Genomic DNA, 19,291 nt, shown 5'->3' on the forward strand with positions numbered 1-19,291 from the left:
ATTCTGACTCATGTGGAATGGTATCTCATTGTAGTTTTGATTTGCATTTCTCTGGTGATTAGTGATGTTGCGTATTTTTTCATGTTTGTTGTGCAGTTGTATGTCTTCTTTTGAGAAGTGTTTGTTTGTGTCCTTTGCCCACTTTTTAATGGAGTTTTTTTCTTGTTGATTTGTTTAAGCTTCTTGTAGATTCTAGATATTAGTCCTTTGTCAAATCATAGTTTGCAAATATTTTCTCCTATTCTCTAGGTTGTTTGTTTACTTTATTGATAGTTTTTTTTTTTTTTTTGGTGTGAGGAAGCTCCTTAGTTTAATTAGGTCCTAATTGTCATTTTTTGTTGTTGTTGCTTTTGTTTTTGAGGACTTGAGACTACTGTTACATAGAGTTAGAAGGAAAAAGCCTCTGGTTTAAAAACTTACATAGCTTATAAACTATATAAGTAATTTAAGTTACAAAAGTTTTTAGACACATCATTATGTTAGGATGACCATATAATTTATTGACCAAATCCAGATACTTTTAAAGTGGAAGGAGGCACTGTTAATATGCCTAGACTGATAAAAATCAGGATGACTTCAGGCAAACCAGGACATATGAGCATCCTTGTAATAATCAAATATCCCTTAAACAAGTCTTAACTGTCTTTAAAAATGACTTAAAGTAGCAACCATTTGTTGTTTCTGGGGGTTGGCTGATGTCAGCTAAGCTTGCTCAAGCATCTGTGGTCAGCGGATGGTCAGCTGTGGCTGAGTGGTCTGAGATGGCCTTGACTGGGATTCCTCAGCCCTCCCCTACATAGTCTCGTCCTCCAGCAGGCTAGCCTGGGCGTGACAACTCTCAGCTTTAGTTGAATTGCAAAATTAGATATTTGCTTAGACTTGTTGGGTGTAATAGATTAGTCAGTGTTTAAACATTTTTATTTTTAAAATTCTTTACTTGCCATCAGAAAGGAATTAACAGATTACAAATTTATTTACATAATAATCTTACTGTAATTACATGGTTTTCCTTAATGGTAAACAAAAAACTCAGATACTAATAATCTAAAGAAAAACTAGTTTTATTTTTACTTTACTCTATTGTCCTGTCATTTTTTGAATATAGTAACTTATGAACTGCAGAAACAAAATCAAATTCTAAAGCACTGATCCCAAATATGGTACTATTAAATGCAAAGTAGATATGTCGTACAAACGAGTAATATAAATTATCTTAAGGTTTTTTTTTGTTTTTTTCTTTTTTTAAAATTTTTATTTTTTGAGTTGGAGTCTCACTCTGTCGCCCAGACTGGAGTGCAGTGGCCGGCTCCCAGCCACCGCAGCCTCGACCTGCTGGGCTCCGGCGATCCTTCCGCCTCAGCCTTCCAAGTAGCCAGAATTACAGGCATGCGCTACCACGCCCGGCCGATTTTTTTATTTATTGTAGAGATGAGGTCTCGCTGCCCAGGCGGGTCTCGAACCCGCAGGCTCAGGCAATCCACTCACCTCAGCTTCCCAAAGGCGCGGGATTACAAGCTGAGCCACCAAGCCTGGTTTATCTTAAGGTTTTTATACTAGAAGTATCTAGATGGTAGACTTTCCAAATAGTAGACTTCCCAAATGACTTTATTCAAAATGCATTTGTCAAGAGGGCTCCAAAGGGGAATAATATTGCCTTTTAAATACATAGATAAAAATTGCTATTTGAACACTTGTTCTTGTTGGCATACAGGATAAGAGAATGGGATTAAATGGAAGTTGTGGCAAATTCAGTTAGGTCTTAAATTGGGGAGAGATTTTGTTTCTTTGGAGACGAGTGCAAAATGGTTAGAACATCTTTTTGTAGAATTCTTTATGTTAGTGCTATTCTGAGTAGCTCATCCGAAGATGGTTTGTTGCTAGTTCAAGAAAGAGATGAGGCACTTTTGCCAGAATGAAAATTAATGCACTTCTTTCTTCATTGAAAAAGTTCTGCTACCAGAAAAAAAGCTGAAATAAATAGTGTGCTTTGTGGTACAGTTGATTTCCTTTGTTTTGCTGTGGGTTGGTAACTGACATTTCAAAGTTGCACCAATCTGTGTACCACATTTTAAGTAGCACAGCTTTAGAATATTAGTAAATGGCTTCTAGAAGAGTTGGATTTCATTCTTTTTCAAAGGAAGCAAATGGACTAGGTATTTTGAAATATTTAGAAGATAGGGGAACTTTGACAAAGTGTTATGTTTTAATATTCTTTAGTAAAGCAAGTGAAATGTTACCAGTTTGATTTGTTTCTAGATATGTTTGAGACACTCAGTAATCTAGTATACTACTACTAATAGAATAAGCAGAAAAATATTGTTGGGAGCAGAAGTTGAAAGTAATTTTTTTTTTCTTTTTTGAGTTGGAGTTTCACTCTTTTGCTTAGGCTGGAATGCAGTGGCATGATCATGGCTCTCTGCAGCCTCAACCTCCTGGGTTCAGGAGATCCTTCCACCTCAGCCTCCTGAGTAGCTGGGACTATAGGCACATGCCACCATGCCTAGCAAATTTTTTGATTTTTTTTTTTTTTTTTTTTAATAAAGACGAGGTTTTGCTATGTTGTCTAGGCTAGTCTCAAACTCTTGTACTTAAGCCATCCTCTTGCCTTGGTCTCCCAAAGTGCTAGGATTACAGGTGTGAGCTACCACGCCTGGCCATACTTTGTTCTTTTTTATTCTACTTCATATCTGGGTGACCATAGCACAGTTTGATTATATGCCTGTAGTTACTGTTGCTTTTGTCAGTCATATACTGCCAACATTTCAACATACATTGTACTATTAAAAAGTGAAGAACATGTTATGATTTAGAAATGGAAAAGATGGAGATACAGATTCAGAGATTATATTCTTAAATTTTAGCAACATCACAAAACCACGGAGCTTAAATCCTTTGGGAAAAGCCCTATAGAACCCTAGATGGGAGATACCTCTTATCAACAAGGGTGCCTGAATGAAGCATATTTGTATACCTAACTCTTAACTGTACCCCACAATATCATAATAAAAAATATTGAAAAAAAAAAAGAATCCTAGAAACCAGGTTGCATGCAGCACAGTTTTTAACAAAATTCCCTTAAATCCCTTTTGCTTATGGTTCTGAGGTTGTTAAACTCATGAAAGGTTAATAGTTTGATTAAAAAGGACTGTTCGCAGCCAGACTTGGCTCTGCCTGTAATCCCAGCACTTTGGGAGACTGAGGTGAGTGGATTGCCTGAGCCTATGGGTTCTAGACCAGCCCGGGCAACTTGGCGAGACCTCGTCTCTACAATCATCTCTACAATAAATCAAAAATTAGCTGGGCATGGTAATGTATGCCCATAGTTCCAGCTACTTGGAAGGCTGAGGCAGAAGGATCGCCAGAGACCAGCAAGTCAAAGCTGGGGTGGCCATGAATATGCCATTGTACTCCCGCTTGGGCAACATGAGTATGCCATTGTACTCCAGCCTGGGCAATATTATTTCAAAATAAATAAATACATAAATACAAAAAGAACTGTTCACTAAAAGAGTCAGAAATTTTCAGCTGCCTTTTTGTATTATTGACGTTGATTACAACCTTGGAAAAAAGAGTCCTTGTCTATATGGTTATGTATATGTTATATAGTCAAAGTTCATGAATTGAGGACTTCTGATTAAGTAGTAATGATTGGAGCCAAAAAGATAGTACCTCAAGTTTCCCATAAGGCCTTCAAAACTATCTAAACTCATCTAACTGTCTTCAGTAAGATAGAAGAACTGAGAATACTGTGTAAGAAGTTAATTGGCTTCTTAGCTTTCAGAATCAGCTACTTTCTCTACACAGCAATTTGTTTTCTCATGACAATTTACATCAATTATCAAAACATGAGCATTTCTCATTATTATGATGGCCGTGACCCTTACCTCATTTTTTACTCTGTGCCATGGTATGGGTGTGTATCAAGCCTGGCTCAACATTGTACAGATGGAGCTCGTGGGTTTTGGATTCAAGGGGTCAGTAAGTTGGGCTTCTCTAGGAGCTTTTATAATTTGGTGTTTGGAGATATGAAAAAAACAGTTGTGAAAATCATAGTTGCTAGTATGTGTTCTTCTTTTTGTTTTCAAAACTGGAAACTCGTTTTGTTTTCATTTTCACCCTTCTTTGACCTAGATGAGAAAGAGTGTCTGCATCCTTTAAAGGGTTTTGATAATGGATCATAAGTCAGTGATGGAGCCAGTTGTAATTGACTGTCTCAACAATCTGCCAGTACAGGCCTCAGACATATGTGTTTTCAAGGTGTAAATAAGTAGAGGAGTTCATATTTACTGTGGGAAAAAAAATCTGGTTCAGAAAACAAAAGTTTAGCAGTATTTAATATTATCAATTAATTAGAAGAAATATACATGAAAATCAAAACATAAATGACATGACTTAAATGCAGTGTAAACCCTAGTGGAAAGAGAAACATGAAATTTTTGAATTTGTATATTCATAAACAACATATACAATATTGTGTTTCCATATTAATGAAACATCTTCTGCATCTCTATTATTGAAATATGTAATTTATGGAACAATTTGCATAAGGATAAATTTTCTTATGGGTCTAGTATTACTTAATCCAGGGACTGTCTGTATGGATCTTAGAGTTCCACCTATAAATAACAATATATATTCAAATAATATTTGAGTCACTAAATTCTCCCTGTAAAGTTCTGGAGATGTTTCATTATTGTAGGATCTTAAGTAATTTTAAGAAAAAGTTTTAGAGCAGATTCATTTCTTTGTAGGTAAAATATTTTAAAATTGAATACTTTTAGAATTATTTAATTTTTGACATACAAACTATTTACCCCAGTATATTATTTTAAAATCCATTCTTTAATTTTGCCAAGAAAACAATGAGCCCATTTTGTTTCCAAAAACAGGTCTTTTTTAAGACAAGGAAAATTCTATACTTACTGTTTGATTATTGTCTGTCTTAATTTATTAAGAAGTATCAAAAACAGAAAATACGGAACACAGTAACAAGTCAAACATTCAAAATTCTTGTGTCCATAAAATTCAAATAGTGTTAAGTTTTCCTGTTCAAACGCCTACTTTCAGACCCTAAATCCAATAGTGTTCTGTTTATAATAGACATATCCCATATTTTGAGAACAGAAGCCTACAGACTTAAAATACTTATAGTATCCTCCCCCCATCAGTGGTTTCACTTTCTGCAGTTTCAGTTACCTGTAATCAATCTCTGTCTGAACATATAAAATATAAATTTTCAGAACTAAACAATAAGTTTCAAATTGCGCACCATTCTGAGGAATGGGATAAAATCTCATGCTCTCCTTCTCCATCCTTCCCAAGACGTGAATCATTCCTTGTCCAATTTCTCCAGGCTGTGTACACCACCTGTCAATTACTCACTTAGGAGCCAACTGAGTGATCAGATCACCTGTCCTGGTATGGCTTGCTTGTGTCAAGTCACCCTTATATGACTTCATAATGGCCCCAAGCGCAAGAGGAGTGATACTGGCCTTGTAGATATGCCAAAGGGAAGTCAGGAAGTATCTTCCTTAAGTGAAAAAGAAAAGTTCTCAACTTAAGAAAAATCAAATGCAGAGGCTGCTAAGATCTACCATTAGAACGACTCTTCTACCCATGAAATCATGAAGAAGGAAGAAGAAATTTTCACTGGTTTCATTGTACCTCAAACTGCACATGACAGTCACAGTGTGTGATAAATGCTTACTGCAAAAGTGTGAGTGGAGGACACCACACCAGAGCTGGGCTTCCATGGATGGCAGTCAGGGTCAGTGCTGTCTAAGGTTTCAAGCTTCCAATGGGATCTTGGAGCTTCTTTCTCCATAAGGGGGGGGACACATGTATTTAGTGAATTGAACTTTTTATCATTATGAAATGATCCTGTTTATACTCTAGTGCTTTTTGCTTTAAACTCTGTTTTGTCTGATAATAATATAATGTCAGCTTCCTCTTGGTTAATATTTATAATATATGCATCTTCCCATTCTTTTACTTCACCTTTCTCTTTTCTTGTATTTTAGATTTGTCTGTTGTAAGCAACAGAAAATGGGCTTTATCTTTTTCATTCTCTAGAGCACTCTTTATCTTTTAACTGGAGCATTTAGTCCATTTATATTTAGTGTAATTACTGATCTACTTGTATGTATGGCTGTTATTTATATCTTGTGCTTTGTATGTTCCCTCTTCACTTTTTCCCCTGCCCTTCTTTTTAATGTTCTAACCTCTGCCCATATTTTGAGCTTATTCTTCAGGAGGAGATTTACCTTTGACAAGTACTTCAGGCAGTACCAATATAGGACCATTTTTTGTTGTTTTTTTTTAAATGAAAAATTTCTAACACACAAAAGTATAGTAAACACACACACGTATCCCCTAGCCTCAGTTATTAAAGTTTTTTCTTGGTTATTTCACCTATTATCCACCCAACTTTTTTTTTCAGTTTGTAGCTCTAACTGGTAAGGACTTTTGTCTCTAACATATCTGCAAAATCATTATTGCACTTAAATAAATTTTTTTTTTTTTTTTTTTTTTGAGTTGGAGTCTCACTCAGTCGCCCAGACTGGAGTGCAGTGGCCACTCCTGGCCACCACAGCCTCTACCTGCTGGACTCTGGCGATCCTTCCGCCTCAGCCTTCCAAGTAGCCGGAATTACAGGCATGCGCTACCACGCCCAGATGATTTTTTTATTTATTGTAGAGATGAGATCTCGCTGCCCAGGCGGTCTTGAACCCACGGGCTCAGGCAATCCATTCACCTCAGCCTCCCAAAGGCGCAGGATTACAGGCTGAGCCACCAAGCCCGGCTGCACTTAAATAAATTTTTAAAAATATTTCCATGATATCAAATAATTCAGTTAGTGTGCTTGTTCCCTTAGCAATCTCATAAATGTGCTTTTACAATTTATTTGTTTAAATATTCATCAAAAATTCATAGGTTATATAAAATATAAAATTGGTGGTATAATCTATAGATTTAACGAAATTCCCACTGAGTTTTTGAGAAGCGTTCTCAGATGATGCTGTGTATTTCCTGTAGCATTAGAAAAGAGAACACACACTGTTTACTTGGCTTTTTGAGGGGAGTAAGATTGATTCAGGTGTCATCAAGCTGGTGAACTCTTTAACAGTTCATCACTTAATCAATGGTGTCCATTCATCTCTGTCCAGAGGCATTCTTTTCCTAGGGGCTACAAAATGGTGATATTCTAATTCTGTTATTCCTTCTGCATTTATTAACTGGAATTCTCTGAAGAGCTTTGGCTATTTGGCTCCTCTGAAATATAGTCTGTACAGAAAGGACAACGTACATGCTGCTTTCTTTCTTCTTTTCTAGTTTTCACAGTATTTCATTGTTACCATAGCATTTGTCACATGTAGTCGGTTTTTACTTAGTGCCAATATGAACTCACAGTTCTTCAACATATTTGGTAAAAATATTGTGTCACTATTCTTTTTGATGTTCAGAGAGGGCCCTTCAGGTGGTTTCTGTGCATTTCCCACGAGATAATCTAAGTAGTATTAGATAATGTTCTTGTTTTCTACTCTGACCGGCTAGTTGTTCCAGACTCCTGATCATCCCCTGCTACAGATCTAGAGTCAGCCAAGGAGACCTGGTTCCTTTTACTGGGAAATAGTAGTTAGAAATAATGATAGTATTTAGAAGAAGTAGGTAATATTTAGAAGTATATGTATTAAAGCTACACATTTGGAGTCATTTCTTTTAAACCCTTTTGGTTAGCTGAGCTAGCAAATTTTTATGAGAAAAATACATTATGAGTTTATACTGATATTTTCAATTCTAATATAAGTTTACAAGGATTTTACTTTTTTGATTTTATGTTTGTGTCTCTTTTCACTTACAGTGAAAATCTTGACTCCTACTAGATCTTAGTTGCCTTATTCATGTATGTGTGCAGATATATCTATAAAAGATAGTTTCAAAATAATACTAGTAACATTAACACCCGGACCATAAATGTTGTTTAAAATTTCTTTGTGGTCATCTTTTTTTTTTTTTTAACCAAGACATATCCCATGAAGAATAGGCTATCAAAATACCATGTATTAAAAACCACTCAAAATAATGCTCTGTGGAATTACAGTCAAGCATATTAGATGGACATTAAGTTAATTTGTTTTGGGGTTGTTTAAGGATTGCTTTTTTCTTTAGTTTTGTTTTATAATTATATAAAAAATTATATGATTTCAAAATCAAAGCTATATACAATTCAATATATTGAAATAGGTCTTGTTTTCATCCCCCTCCCCCAACAGATAACCGGTTTATTTTTATTAGTTTATAGTATACCCTTATGTTTTGTTTTGGTTTTTTTTGAAATATTTGCAAATAAATGCAGAGTCATACCCTTCGTTCTTCTGCAAAGGTTGCATAGGCTGCATACATTCTGTACCTTGCTTTTAAGAATCTGTAGTGGTCACTTCTTTGCAGTGTGTAGAGGTATTGCACATTCCTTCCTGCAACGCCACAGTGCACCCCTGAGTAGTTGTACCCTAGTTTATTCAGTCAGTCCTCTGTTGATGGACATTTTGTTTTTATCTTGCTTTTTGCTATTGCAATTAATGCTACAAAGAATAGCCTTCTGCCAGAATCATATATTATCTATGCCAGCATATCTTTGGGATAGAGTCTTAAAAGTGGGATGCTGAAGCAAAGGGTAAATCCTTATGTGTTTGTGTTTATTACCAAATTTCCCTCTGTACAGTGTTGCACCATTCTGCAGTCTCTCTCACTAGAGGTGAACTCTGGTTTGCCCAGAGCCTTGCCAGCATAGTGCAGCCACACACTGCATAGTGATGTTTTGGTCAACAACAGACCATATACATGACCGACTGTGGCCCCATCAGTTTATGATGAAGTGGGAAAATTCCTGTTACTTAGTGGTGTCCTAGCTTTGGTAAAAGAGTGCAGTGCTTTGAGTTTTCTACATTGTTTTAAAAATTAAGACAGGTAAATTTATTAAAGGGAAGATATATTGTGAAGAGCACAATGCGTAGGACAGCAGTGAGTGTATTTGCTGTCTGCCCATTTTCTACATTTTCATATATTTCGATACACAAATACCATTGTGTTGCAACTGCCTATAGTATTCAGTACAGTAACATGCACAGGTATATACCCTAGCAACAGGCTGTACTGTCTAACCTAGGTGTATAGTAGGCGACACTATCTTGTTTTGTGTACGTTCACTCTGATGTTCACACAACGAGGAAATCATCTAATGACCCAATTCTCAGAACATATCCCTGTTGTTAAGTGATGAGTGACTGCATTTTTTCAAACTGTTCGACTTCTGTCATCTAATAGGTAAGAGTAGCTTTCTTTTTGTAGTTTTAACTTGTGGCTTTTAAAATTATAAGTGAAATTGAACTTTTTTAATACTTAAGAGCCATTTACATTTCTTTGTCTGAACTGCTTAGTCATAACCATTTTTTCCTATTTTTCTATTGGTTAATTGGTCTTTTTCTTCTCAACTTTCAGATCCTCTTTATATATTAGGGATGTTAGCCAGGTTTTAAATAGCAAAATTAAGGTTTGTCACTAAAGATATATTTTTATTCTTTATCTGGCATTGTTTTTTAACAAGAGGTTATCCTGAATAACCTAGCTCACCATAGCTTTTAAAATGGAAATGTTATAATCTTGGATTTTTGCATTTTTAAAATGTTATGATCTTGGATTTTTACATTTTTTATTTCTTGCTTGGTATTTTAAAAAAATAGTTATCCAGATTTCAAAGTTTTGTTCATTTTAAAAATTGTATACCTTTAAAGTACCACTAATTTTAGTTAAAAAGTAATTATAATAAGAAACAGTTTTCATAAATATTAAACAACTGTATTTAAAACAATGTGTGGATTTGCTTTTATTGTTGTTGTTGTTGTTTTTAATTTCCAGTACCTATCATATAGGTCTTCAGTAAGTGGTGAATGATTGGTGTTAAGGGACTCTAAATTACTGTGTGATATTCTAGTGGTGTACATTAATTGTAGAGTTTTAAAAAAAATCTTAACCTGGAGCACTTTATTGGCATAGCATCTTATAACATTCTGCAGAACCAGTTATCATAGGACACACTTTGTAATTGCCATCTTAAAAGTATTTTACTTGTTTTGTTCTTTTTATCCCCCTACTAATTTCTATCTTAAAATTATAATTATTGCCAAAAAATCTAGGAGGCAAATCCAATGATTCACAGTGTCAATATTCTTTAACTAAAGATGCATTTTTTTCATCTGATATTCAGTGAGGTACTGTTACAGTGCACCCTGGTGCTAACTGTGGGAAGACATAAACAGGAGTGGGAAAACGCTGGGTTAAAACCAGTACGTCCTTTCATCTACTTGGTTTCTGGTTGCTTTCGCGCAGAAGCAGGAATGAGTAGTCACGAGCAGGTTGTATGGTGCACAGAGGCAAAAATATTCATTATTAAACCGTTTAAGGGAGTCTGTTTTTGTTTTTGTTTTTTTTAAAGAGCTAGGGCTTTGTCCAGGCTGGAGTGCAATGTTGCAATCATACCTCACTGTATCCTATACCTCCTGGGCTCAAATGGTCCTCCTGACTCAGTTTTATCTCCTGAGGTTGTCAGTTGTGTCGTTTTTAATTTTTTTTTTTAATAGAGACTGGCATCCAGCTATGTTGCCCAGGCTAGTCTCAAACTCCTGGCTTCAAGCAATCCTCCCATCTCGGCCTCCCAGAGTGCTAGGATTACAGGTGTGAGCCACTGCATCTGGCCTAAATTTGTTGATTATTGTTGTGGAATATTTAGGTATGATTATCTAATGGGCTTTACCTAACATATTCTAACAAAGGAGGGGCTTACTTTTCACATTTAAAAGAAACGTTTAATTGGTAAAACTTATATGTATTTGTGGGGTACAATGTTAAATTTTGATATATGCATCCATTATGAAAAGATTAAATCAAGCTAATGAACATATCCATCACCTCACCCACTTACCATTTTTTTGTGGTGAGAACATCTAAAATCTATCCTTTCAGCAATTTTGAGATCTACTTTATTATTATTAACTGTGCTTACCATGCTGTGCAATAGATCACTGATACTTATTCTTTCTGTTCAACTGAAACTTAGTTCTGTTTAACCAACATATCTCTTCTCCCTCTCCCACCACTTCAGCTCCCTGCCCACCACTTATGACTACCCTTCTACTCTCTGCTTCCATGAATTCAACATTTTTAGATTCCACGTGTAAGATACATCATGCAGTATTTGTCTGAACCTGGCTTATTTGATTTAGCATAATGTCCTCCAGGCTCATCCATGTAGTTGCAAATGGCAGGATTTATTTCTTTTTAAAGTTCTGAAGTATTCTGTTCTTTGTAAACCACACTTTCCATTCATTGTCCATCCATTCTTTGATGGGCACTTGGGTTGCTTCCGTTTCTTGGCTATTGCAAGCAGTGATGCATTGAAAGTGGAAGTGTGGCTATCTCTTTGACATACTGATTTTTAACTCCTTTAAATATATACTCAGTAGTGCAATTGCTGGATCTTGGTCTTAGGGTGGTTCTGTGTTTAATTTTTTGAGGAACTTGCATACTGTTTTTCATAATAGCTGTGCTAATTTACATTCCCACTCACAGTGTACAGTGATTCCCTTTTTTTTTTTTACATATCCTCGGCAACATTTATCCTTTGTGTTGTTGTCTTATTGATAATAACCATTCTGGCTGGTGTGGGCGATTCTCATTGTGGTTTTGATTTGCATTTCCCTGATAGAGATATTGATTGTTTTTTCTTATATCTGTTAGCCATGCATATGTCTTCTTTTGAGAAATATCTATTCAGGTACTTGACCCATTTTTTAAACCGGATTATTTGTTTCCTTGCAATTGAGTTTTTTGAGTTCCTTTTATATTTTGAATATTAGCCCTTTTCAGATGTATGGTTTACAGTTATTTTTTCCCAGTCTGTGGGTTCTTTCTTCATTCTGTTAATTGTTTGCTTTGCTGTGCAGAAGCTTTTTAATTTAACATAATCCCATTTGTTGCCTGTGCTTTTGGAGTCGCATCCAGGAAATTATTGCACAGAACAACATCGTGGAACTTTTCCCAATGTTTTCTTTTAGTAGTCTTATTACTTTAAGCCTTTAATCCATTTTGAGTTGATGTTTGTATGTGGTGTGAGAGAAGGGTCTAATTTCATTCTTCTGCATGTGGATATCCAATTTTCCCAGCACTGTTCATTGAAGAAACTGTTCTTTCTCCATTGTGAGTTTTTGGCACCTTTGTCAAAAACCAACCAACTGTAAATGCATGGGTTTAATTCTGGGATTTATTTTCTGTTCCATTGGTCTGTGTGTCTGTTTTTATTCCAGGATTATGCTGTTTTGACTACAGTAGCTTGGAAATATATTTTGAAATCAGGAAGCAATGGCTTTAGCTCTGTTCTTTTTGTCCAAGATTGCTTTAGCTGTTCAGGGTCTTTTATGGTTTCATATGAATTTTAGCATTGTGTTTTCTATTTTTTAGAGTTTTGTTTAAATTTCTCCTAATTTTAGCAAACATGTATTTAACTGTGTATAAACATTTATGTTAGGATTTTGGGTATAAACTTATAGGACATGGTTCCTATGCTCAAGAAGTTTAAAATGAAACATCTATCACTGTCTAATCTTAATTAGCTTTTATGTCATGTACCTATAAATGTCAAAATAGCAATATTTCACTTAATCTTTTATCACAAATCTCAGTATGGGAAGCTGAAGACTTCCTAGAAGGCTTTACTCACCTATGGTTCCAAGACTCCGTCTGATTCCACTTTGACTTTTATTCTCAGTTTTCTTGTTTTCAAGTAGGCCTCATCTTAATCCCAATGAGACATCCATCCCTAAGGAGTTTCGCCTTGTTCCTTTAAGGCCACATTGTTGCTTTAAAACTTATGCATTTCTTTGACTGCCCTTTCACTCACTCTTTGGGACCTGATCATATGTCCTCTCTAAGATGACACCTTCCTAGAAATAATAGTAATTAATATATTTATATATTTTTAATCTTTGTATCATTTGCAAATTTAATAATTTGAATTTGAATTTTCTCTAGAAAATTATTAAAAGAAAAGACATATTAAGTACTTAGCTCTCCAATATATATCTTTCTTTTTTTTTTTTTTTTTTTTTTTAACTCCCACCCCCTCCAGTATATAGGTAAACTTACCCTGGTGTACAGCATTGATTTTGTAATGGTGTGTGCAGGGGCACGTTACATAATGCAGATTTACAAGGTGATGATGTAAAAACACAGCCATGTTATAATGTTTCTACCTCATAATTTTTTCTTAATTTAAAGTTATTATCAATGACTAGTAAATGGTTAAAAATATATATACCTTTTCACAATCACAAATAAGCAAGTAAAATATAGAAACAAATAGCTCTCCCTTAAAAACTGAATTCTTTAAACAAAATACATATCTTCATTTTATCATTTATAGTATTTTTCTAACAATTTTTATTGTAAAGATGTGGGGTACAGATTAGGGTTAGGTAGACAAACATTGATCATGCAGGTACCCCTGTTAATGAGGTATGCTCCTCCCTCCCCTAGCAGTTTCCCTCAACTGCCAGTCCCACCCCCTCCACCAACAGTTTCCCATTACTGCCATTCGCTTTCTTATAGCATTATAATTGTTCAAGGTCATTTTATGAGTGAGAACATATGGAACTCTGTTCTTTGTTTCTGTGATAAATCACTGAGTATGATTGACTCCAAATCCATCCAGGTTGCTGCGAAGTCCATATATTTGTTGTTCTTTATGGCTGCATAATATTCCATTGTGTATATGTACCACTTTTTTTTAATCCAATCCAGCTTCGATGGGCAACATGGTTGGTTCCATGTTTTTGCTATTGTGAATAGAGCTGCAATGAACATACATGTGCAGGTATCTTTTTTTAGAATAATTCGAGTTCCTCCAAGTATGTTCCCAACAGGGGGATTGCTGGATCATATGGAAGGTCAATTTCTAGTTCTTTCAGAAATCTCCAGACTGTTTTCCAGAGAGGTTGTACAAGTTTGTATTCCCACCAGCAGTGTAGAAGCGTTCCTTTTTCTCCACATCCTCGCCAGCATTTGTTGTTGTTTGTTTTGTTAATGATGGCCATTCTTATAGGAGTTAGGTGGTATCTCTGTGTGATTTTGATTTGCATTTCTGATGATGAGTGAGGTTGAGCACGTTTTCGTGTGTCTGTTGGCTGCCCATATATCTTCTTTTGAGAAGTGTCTATTACAGTAATCAAAACAGCCTGTTATTGGTATAAAAACAGTCACATAGGCCAATGGAACAGGATAGAGGTTCCGGAAGCAAAGCCTCAATTCCTCAACCAACTCATCTTTGACAAAACCTCCAACAACAACTACTGGGGAGAGGAAAACCTATTCAGTAAATGGTGCTGGGAAAACTGGCTGACCACATGCAGAAGATTGAAATAGTACCCCTACCTATCACCATACACAAAAATTAACTCTAAATGGATCAAAGACCTAAATGTAAAACCTCAAACTATAAGAATCTTAGGAAATACAGGAGACACTCTTATGGAAATTGGAACTGGGAACCAATTCCTACTCAGAACCCTAAAGGCCAATACCTTAAGAAATAAGATAGATAAGTGGGACTTCATCAAATTAAGGAGCTTCTGCAAAGCAAATGAAACCATCAAGAGAGCAGGGAGACAGCCCACAGAATGGGAAAAAATATTTGCCAACTGTATATTTGACAAAGGCCTAGGATCTAGAAGGAAGTCAAACGCACCGAGGGGAAAGAAACAAACAGCCCCTTTAAAAAGTGGGCAAAAGTCATTTATAGTATTAATACAGTTTTTGAAAACTACAGTGATTTTCGTATTTTGAGTAATTATGAGTGTCTTTTTATCATCTTTTAAAAATGACCAAATATAGCAATGAAACTCTTTAGGTGCCTTTCTAAGGCCACAGGTTGTTGCACATTCCTTCATATGAAGAAATACTGTTTATGTTGCTTCTGTTTCTCTCATTCACTCTTACATGTGCCAGGTTTCCCTTCTGATTTTATGCTATGCTCATATTTGATATGTGGGGCTGATATGTTTTTTCACCAATAGTGGAATTTGAGACTGATAAAATTAGACAAACTTTATTATCCTAATATGCATACATGTGTGGAAATTGGGGCATTGCATGTTTTAAAATATGCTTTGAAATAACTTTTTTTAAATCTGTTTTGCTTTAGTTTTTACCAGATTCGTGCAGCTATGAAAATTCCGCCAAGAATTCCCCACAGAGTAGAAGCTGGTTTGTCACATGCAACAGGTAAGCCAAGGGGTATTTTCAAGTTAAAAAAAAAAAACGCAGCAGCATTATACTGGTCAGTAATAACCTTTCATAAATACTTTTTTCATTTTAAGTATAAGATACCAAACTGCATCATTATGATACCCATTATAAGAAATATATTCAGGACCTCAGGAAAACAGGCTTGTTTTCTTGTTAGGTTTATTACAATGAACACATGAAAGAATGTATCTGAAAGCTTCCTGAAGACAAACATAGGAGTGCGATTGATGATATGTAAGATGCAATGTAAAAAGATACACAGTGAGGGGAACATGTAATTTGACTTACTGATTACAAAGGTATTTTATGATAAAGCTTTATAGTCTGCATTTTGAGAGCAATTTTTTTCACCATTTTTTTTTTTTTTTTTTGTGGATTGGGTTCTCTGATTACAAAACAAAGAGCCAGAAGACAATGTGAGAAGGTTCTGAAATAGACATATTTTAGCAGCATTGTTGGTCACCATTGTCTAAAGAGAGACACTGATGTTATAGGGTTTAAGTTAAAGCTGGTGGCCCCGTTATAATCAGGAGACATTTTTCAACTTTCCCAATATAGTATGTGTAATTTTATCCCATGTAGTTCAGAAATGTAATGGTTAATAGACCTTTCTGAAGAATTACCATATAAGCCTAATGTGAATTACTGGTTTTTACAGCATCATAAAAATAATAAAATATACCGAGCACTGAAGCTGTGCTGAGCATATTTCGATCTGTTTTGAAATTGTTTTTGTGTCAGAATCACTCTGTCACCCAGACTGGAGTGCAGTGATGCGGCATGCTCATAGCCACCGCAGCCTCAACCTGCTGGGTTCAGGTGATCCTTCCGCTTCAGCCTTCCAAGTATGTGGAACTACAGGAATGAGTCACTACACCTAGCTAATTTTTTGGGTTTTTTGTAGATATGAGGTCTCACCATGTTTCCCAGGCTGGTTTCAAACCCGTGGGCTCAAGCAGTCTTCTTGCTTCCACCTCCCAAAGAGCTGGGATTGCAGGTGTGAGCCTCCACACCCAACCTGTTTTGAAATCTTAAAAAATGTATTGGGAATGTGAAATGTTTAGAATTCTCTTTTTATCATACCATGGGTACTAAAATGCTGGTTTATGTTAATTTTAATGAACATATAATGGAATATATGGAATAATGGAAAGTTTACTCCATCTTCCTGAAGGCTATCAAAATGCTCAAGGAGGTTTGTTGCTTTTTTTTTTTCTTTAAAGAACTTTTCTTTTTGGCCTGGCATACATTTTATTGTCATAATAGGTCTTTTTTATCCAATCCTCTTTTGATGGGCAGCATGGTTGGTTCCATGTTCTTGCTACTGTGCACAACGCTGCAATAAACATATATGTGCAGGTATCTTTTTTATAGAGTGATTTGAGTTCTTCCAGGTGTCTTCCTAGTAGGGGGATTGTGGGGTTGACTTTTAGATATTTTAGGAATCGCCACACTGTTTTCCACAGAGGCTGTACTAGTTTACACTTGCACCAACAGTGTAGAAGTGTTCCCTTTTTACCATATCCTCTCTAGCATCTGTTGTTTTTTGAGTTATTGATGATAGCCATCCTGACTGGAGTTAGGTGGTATCTCAGTGTAGTTTTAATTTGTATTTCTTTGATGGCTAGTGAGGCTGAGCATTTTTTCATGTATCTATTGGCTGCTCGTGGTACATATGCACGATGGAATATTGTGCAGTCATAAAGAACAACAAAATCATGAATTTCACAGCAACCTGGAGGGTCTTAGAGTCTAAAATACTGAGTGATCTTTCACAGAAACAAAGATCTGAGTATCACATGTTCTCACTCATAAGCAAACTTTGAACAATTGTCATAATATCATAAGAAAAGGATTGGTGGTAGGTGGAAACTGCCAAAAGGGGAGTGGGGAAGCAAGATTGGCAGTAGTGGGAATCTGCCTGGGGAAGAGGGGGTACACCTCATCAACAAAAGTACCTGCATAATGAGCATTTATATACCTAACCCTGAATTGTACCCCACATCTTTAAAATAAAAAAAAATTAAAAGTTAAAAAAAAAGATCTTCTTTTGTAACTCTTTCAAAAAAATAGAGGTAGTAAAACAACTAAGATATTTTACTTCTTTTTGAGCTTCCTTAAATCTATTACACTACATTTCTTGCTCAGTTTTATCTCCTGAGGTTGTCAGTTGTGATAGACCTAAGACTTTAGTTTGTGAGATATTTTATATTTTTCAAGATGACAGGACATTAGACATAAATTCCAAACGGTTAAGTAGGCTAACACTTTTAAGTAATACATTTAAAAAATAGAATTAGTTTGTTCTTTGTTACCATGAAGTTTGGAGATAATGTCAAACCTTTGAATATTAATTCTTGACCACTAAAGTTTCTCTTTTATGAGAACTTGAGAGTTTTTTATGTTGAATTAATAATCTATACTGAAGTTATATTTTTGTAGTTTGATTCATTTTAATATGAAATTCATGACATAACATTGCTTTTTAAATGTTTTGGTGTACAATTATTTCGTCATCTTAACCCAGGAAAATCTAATCAAAGAGGAAAAAAGATAAGATTTCTAGAAAGAGAAATGGGGAAATGGTAGAAAACAAACAAAACCAGATAAATTATAAATTCTTGGCAAATTATTGGTTGAAAGTCCAAAAGGAAGTATGCCAGAAGCAAATATTTGTTTATTTTCTAATTTCATTTACTAGATACTTTCGTATCAAGTTATCTTGATCTAAACTTTATGAAAACATTTTTTTCTACTCTGTAGTTTTTTTCTTTGCTTAAGGAAAGGCATCAGAAATAACTTGTCAGGAGATTTACCAGTAGCCCATGATTACTACTCTGGTCCAGCAGTCTTTCACTTTGATTGCTACTACTTGTGTTACAGTTCATTCTGGAATACCTTTTTCTATCCTCAGTCAGGAGTGGTAATGGCATCATTGTGATCGACAATAGATCAGAATTATGAACATGGGCCGGGATCTTGGGATCTAATTGTTGCAATGATCTAAGGTCAGGTGTGTCATTGAGCAACTTCTGGACCTTTGAAAACAGTTTACCTCCTGATGACTCAGAGTGGATGCTAATTGAAAGAACACAGGTGAACTTCATAGCAACAGGGAAGTATCTTTTCTGTTTTTGAAGCATTTCACATCTTAAAAGTTGTTTTTCCAAGACTTTTTGACTGTTTTACCTTCAGTAATTTGTGAGATAAGTCACTTTTTCCTTCAGTGACCTCTTATTGCAGCAACGGAGCCTCTAGACCCAGTAGTTGTTCATTTATTGTTTTCTTTGATCATATCCAATAGTTGTTCATTTATTGTTTTCTTTGATCAATCCTGACACTGTTAGATTCTTTTCATAGGTAGTTTTGGGCACTGAGTCCTTACTCAGTTGTTGTGATCTTTGTATTTAGCCTCATCTCATACCAGACATTTCTTCTCATACCAGACATACTTGATGTTTGTTTTCCAAATAAATGTTTGTTCAACTTCCTTTGTTTGTTCTTGATTTTTTTTTACTCACCAGACAAGTGGAAATTTTATAGCTTCTCAGTCCCTTCTTTGTCTTTTTGAAGAGAAGAAAAAAAGATTCTGGGAAAATGGATTTAATTTATGGAAAATTATATTTGAACCAAGTTCCATGATCATCATTCTTCATCAACTAAATACTGATTGGAAAATATTTTACTTTAAAAAAAATTAACACAGGTCAGAATTCAACCTCTAGGTCATGTGTATGGCAGAAATAGTGCATATATTTAATATGATTTGTAAAGTAATATTTTGACATTATGACAAATGTATTTCAGAAATACCCAGATAGAGTACCTTCTCTCAACCTTTTCCTATGGAGAGTGATTTTTGTTTTTCTTAGTTGTAAGCCTAGATTTAATCATCATTGCTGCCAGTTCAGTTTCTAGGTTCTGATACTGTCACAGT

At 35.3% G+C, this 19,291-nt stretch overlaps 1 protein-coding gene across 12 annotated transcripts in view; it reads left to right on the forward strand.

Annotated features, from left to right (window-relative positions):
• Positions 1–19,291, forward strand: part of FAM135A (family with sequence similarity 135 member A) — a 124,841-nt gene that overhangs the window by 21,542 nt on the left and 84,008 nt on the right. For 11 of the 12 annotated variants that reach the window (XM_021714257.1, XM_021714261.1, XM_021714267.1 and 8 more), the window contains one exon: positions 15,251–15,330. The exons of the other annotated variant lie outside the window; for it this stretch is intronic. In XM_021714257.1, coding sequence (XP_021569932.1) covers positions 15,251–15,330 — 80 coding nt within the window. The remainder of the gene's footprint in view (positions 1–15,250; positions 15,331–19,291) is intronic. 12 annotated transcript variants of the gene reach the window in all.

This window comes from Carlito syrichta, unplaced genomic scaffold (assembly GCF_000164805.1).
Source record: "Carlito syrichta isolate Samal-C Ts95f unplaced genomic scaffold, Tarsius_syrichta-2.0.1 Scaffold305546, whole genome shotgun sequence".
NCBI classification, from domain to species: domain Eukaryota; kingdom Metazoa; phylum Chordata; class Mammalia; order Primates; family Tarsiidae; genus Carlito; species Carlito syrichta.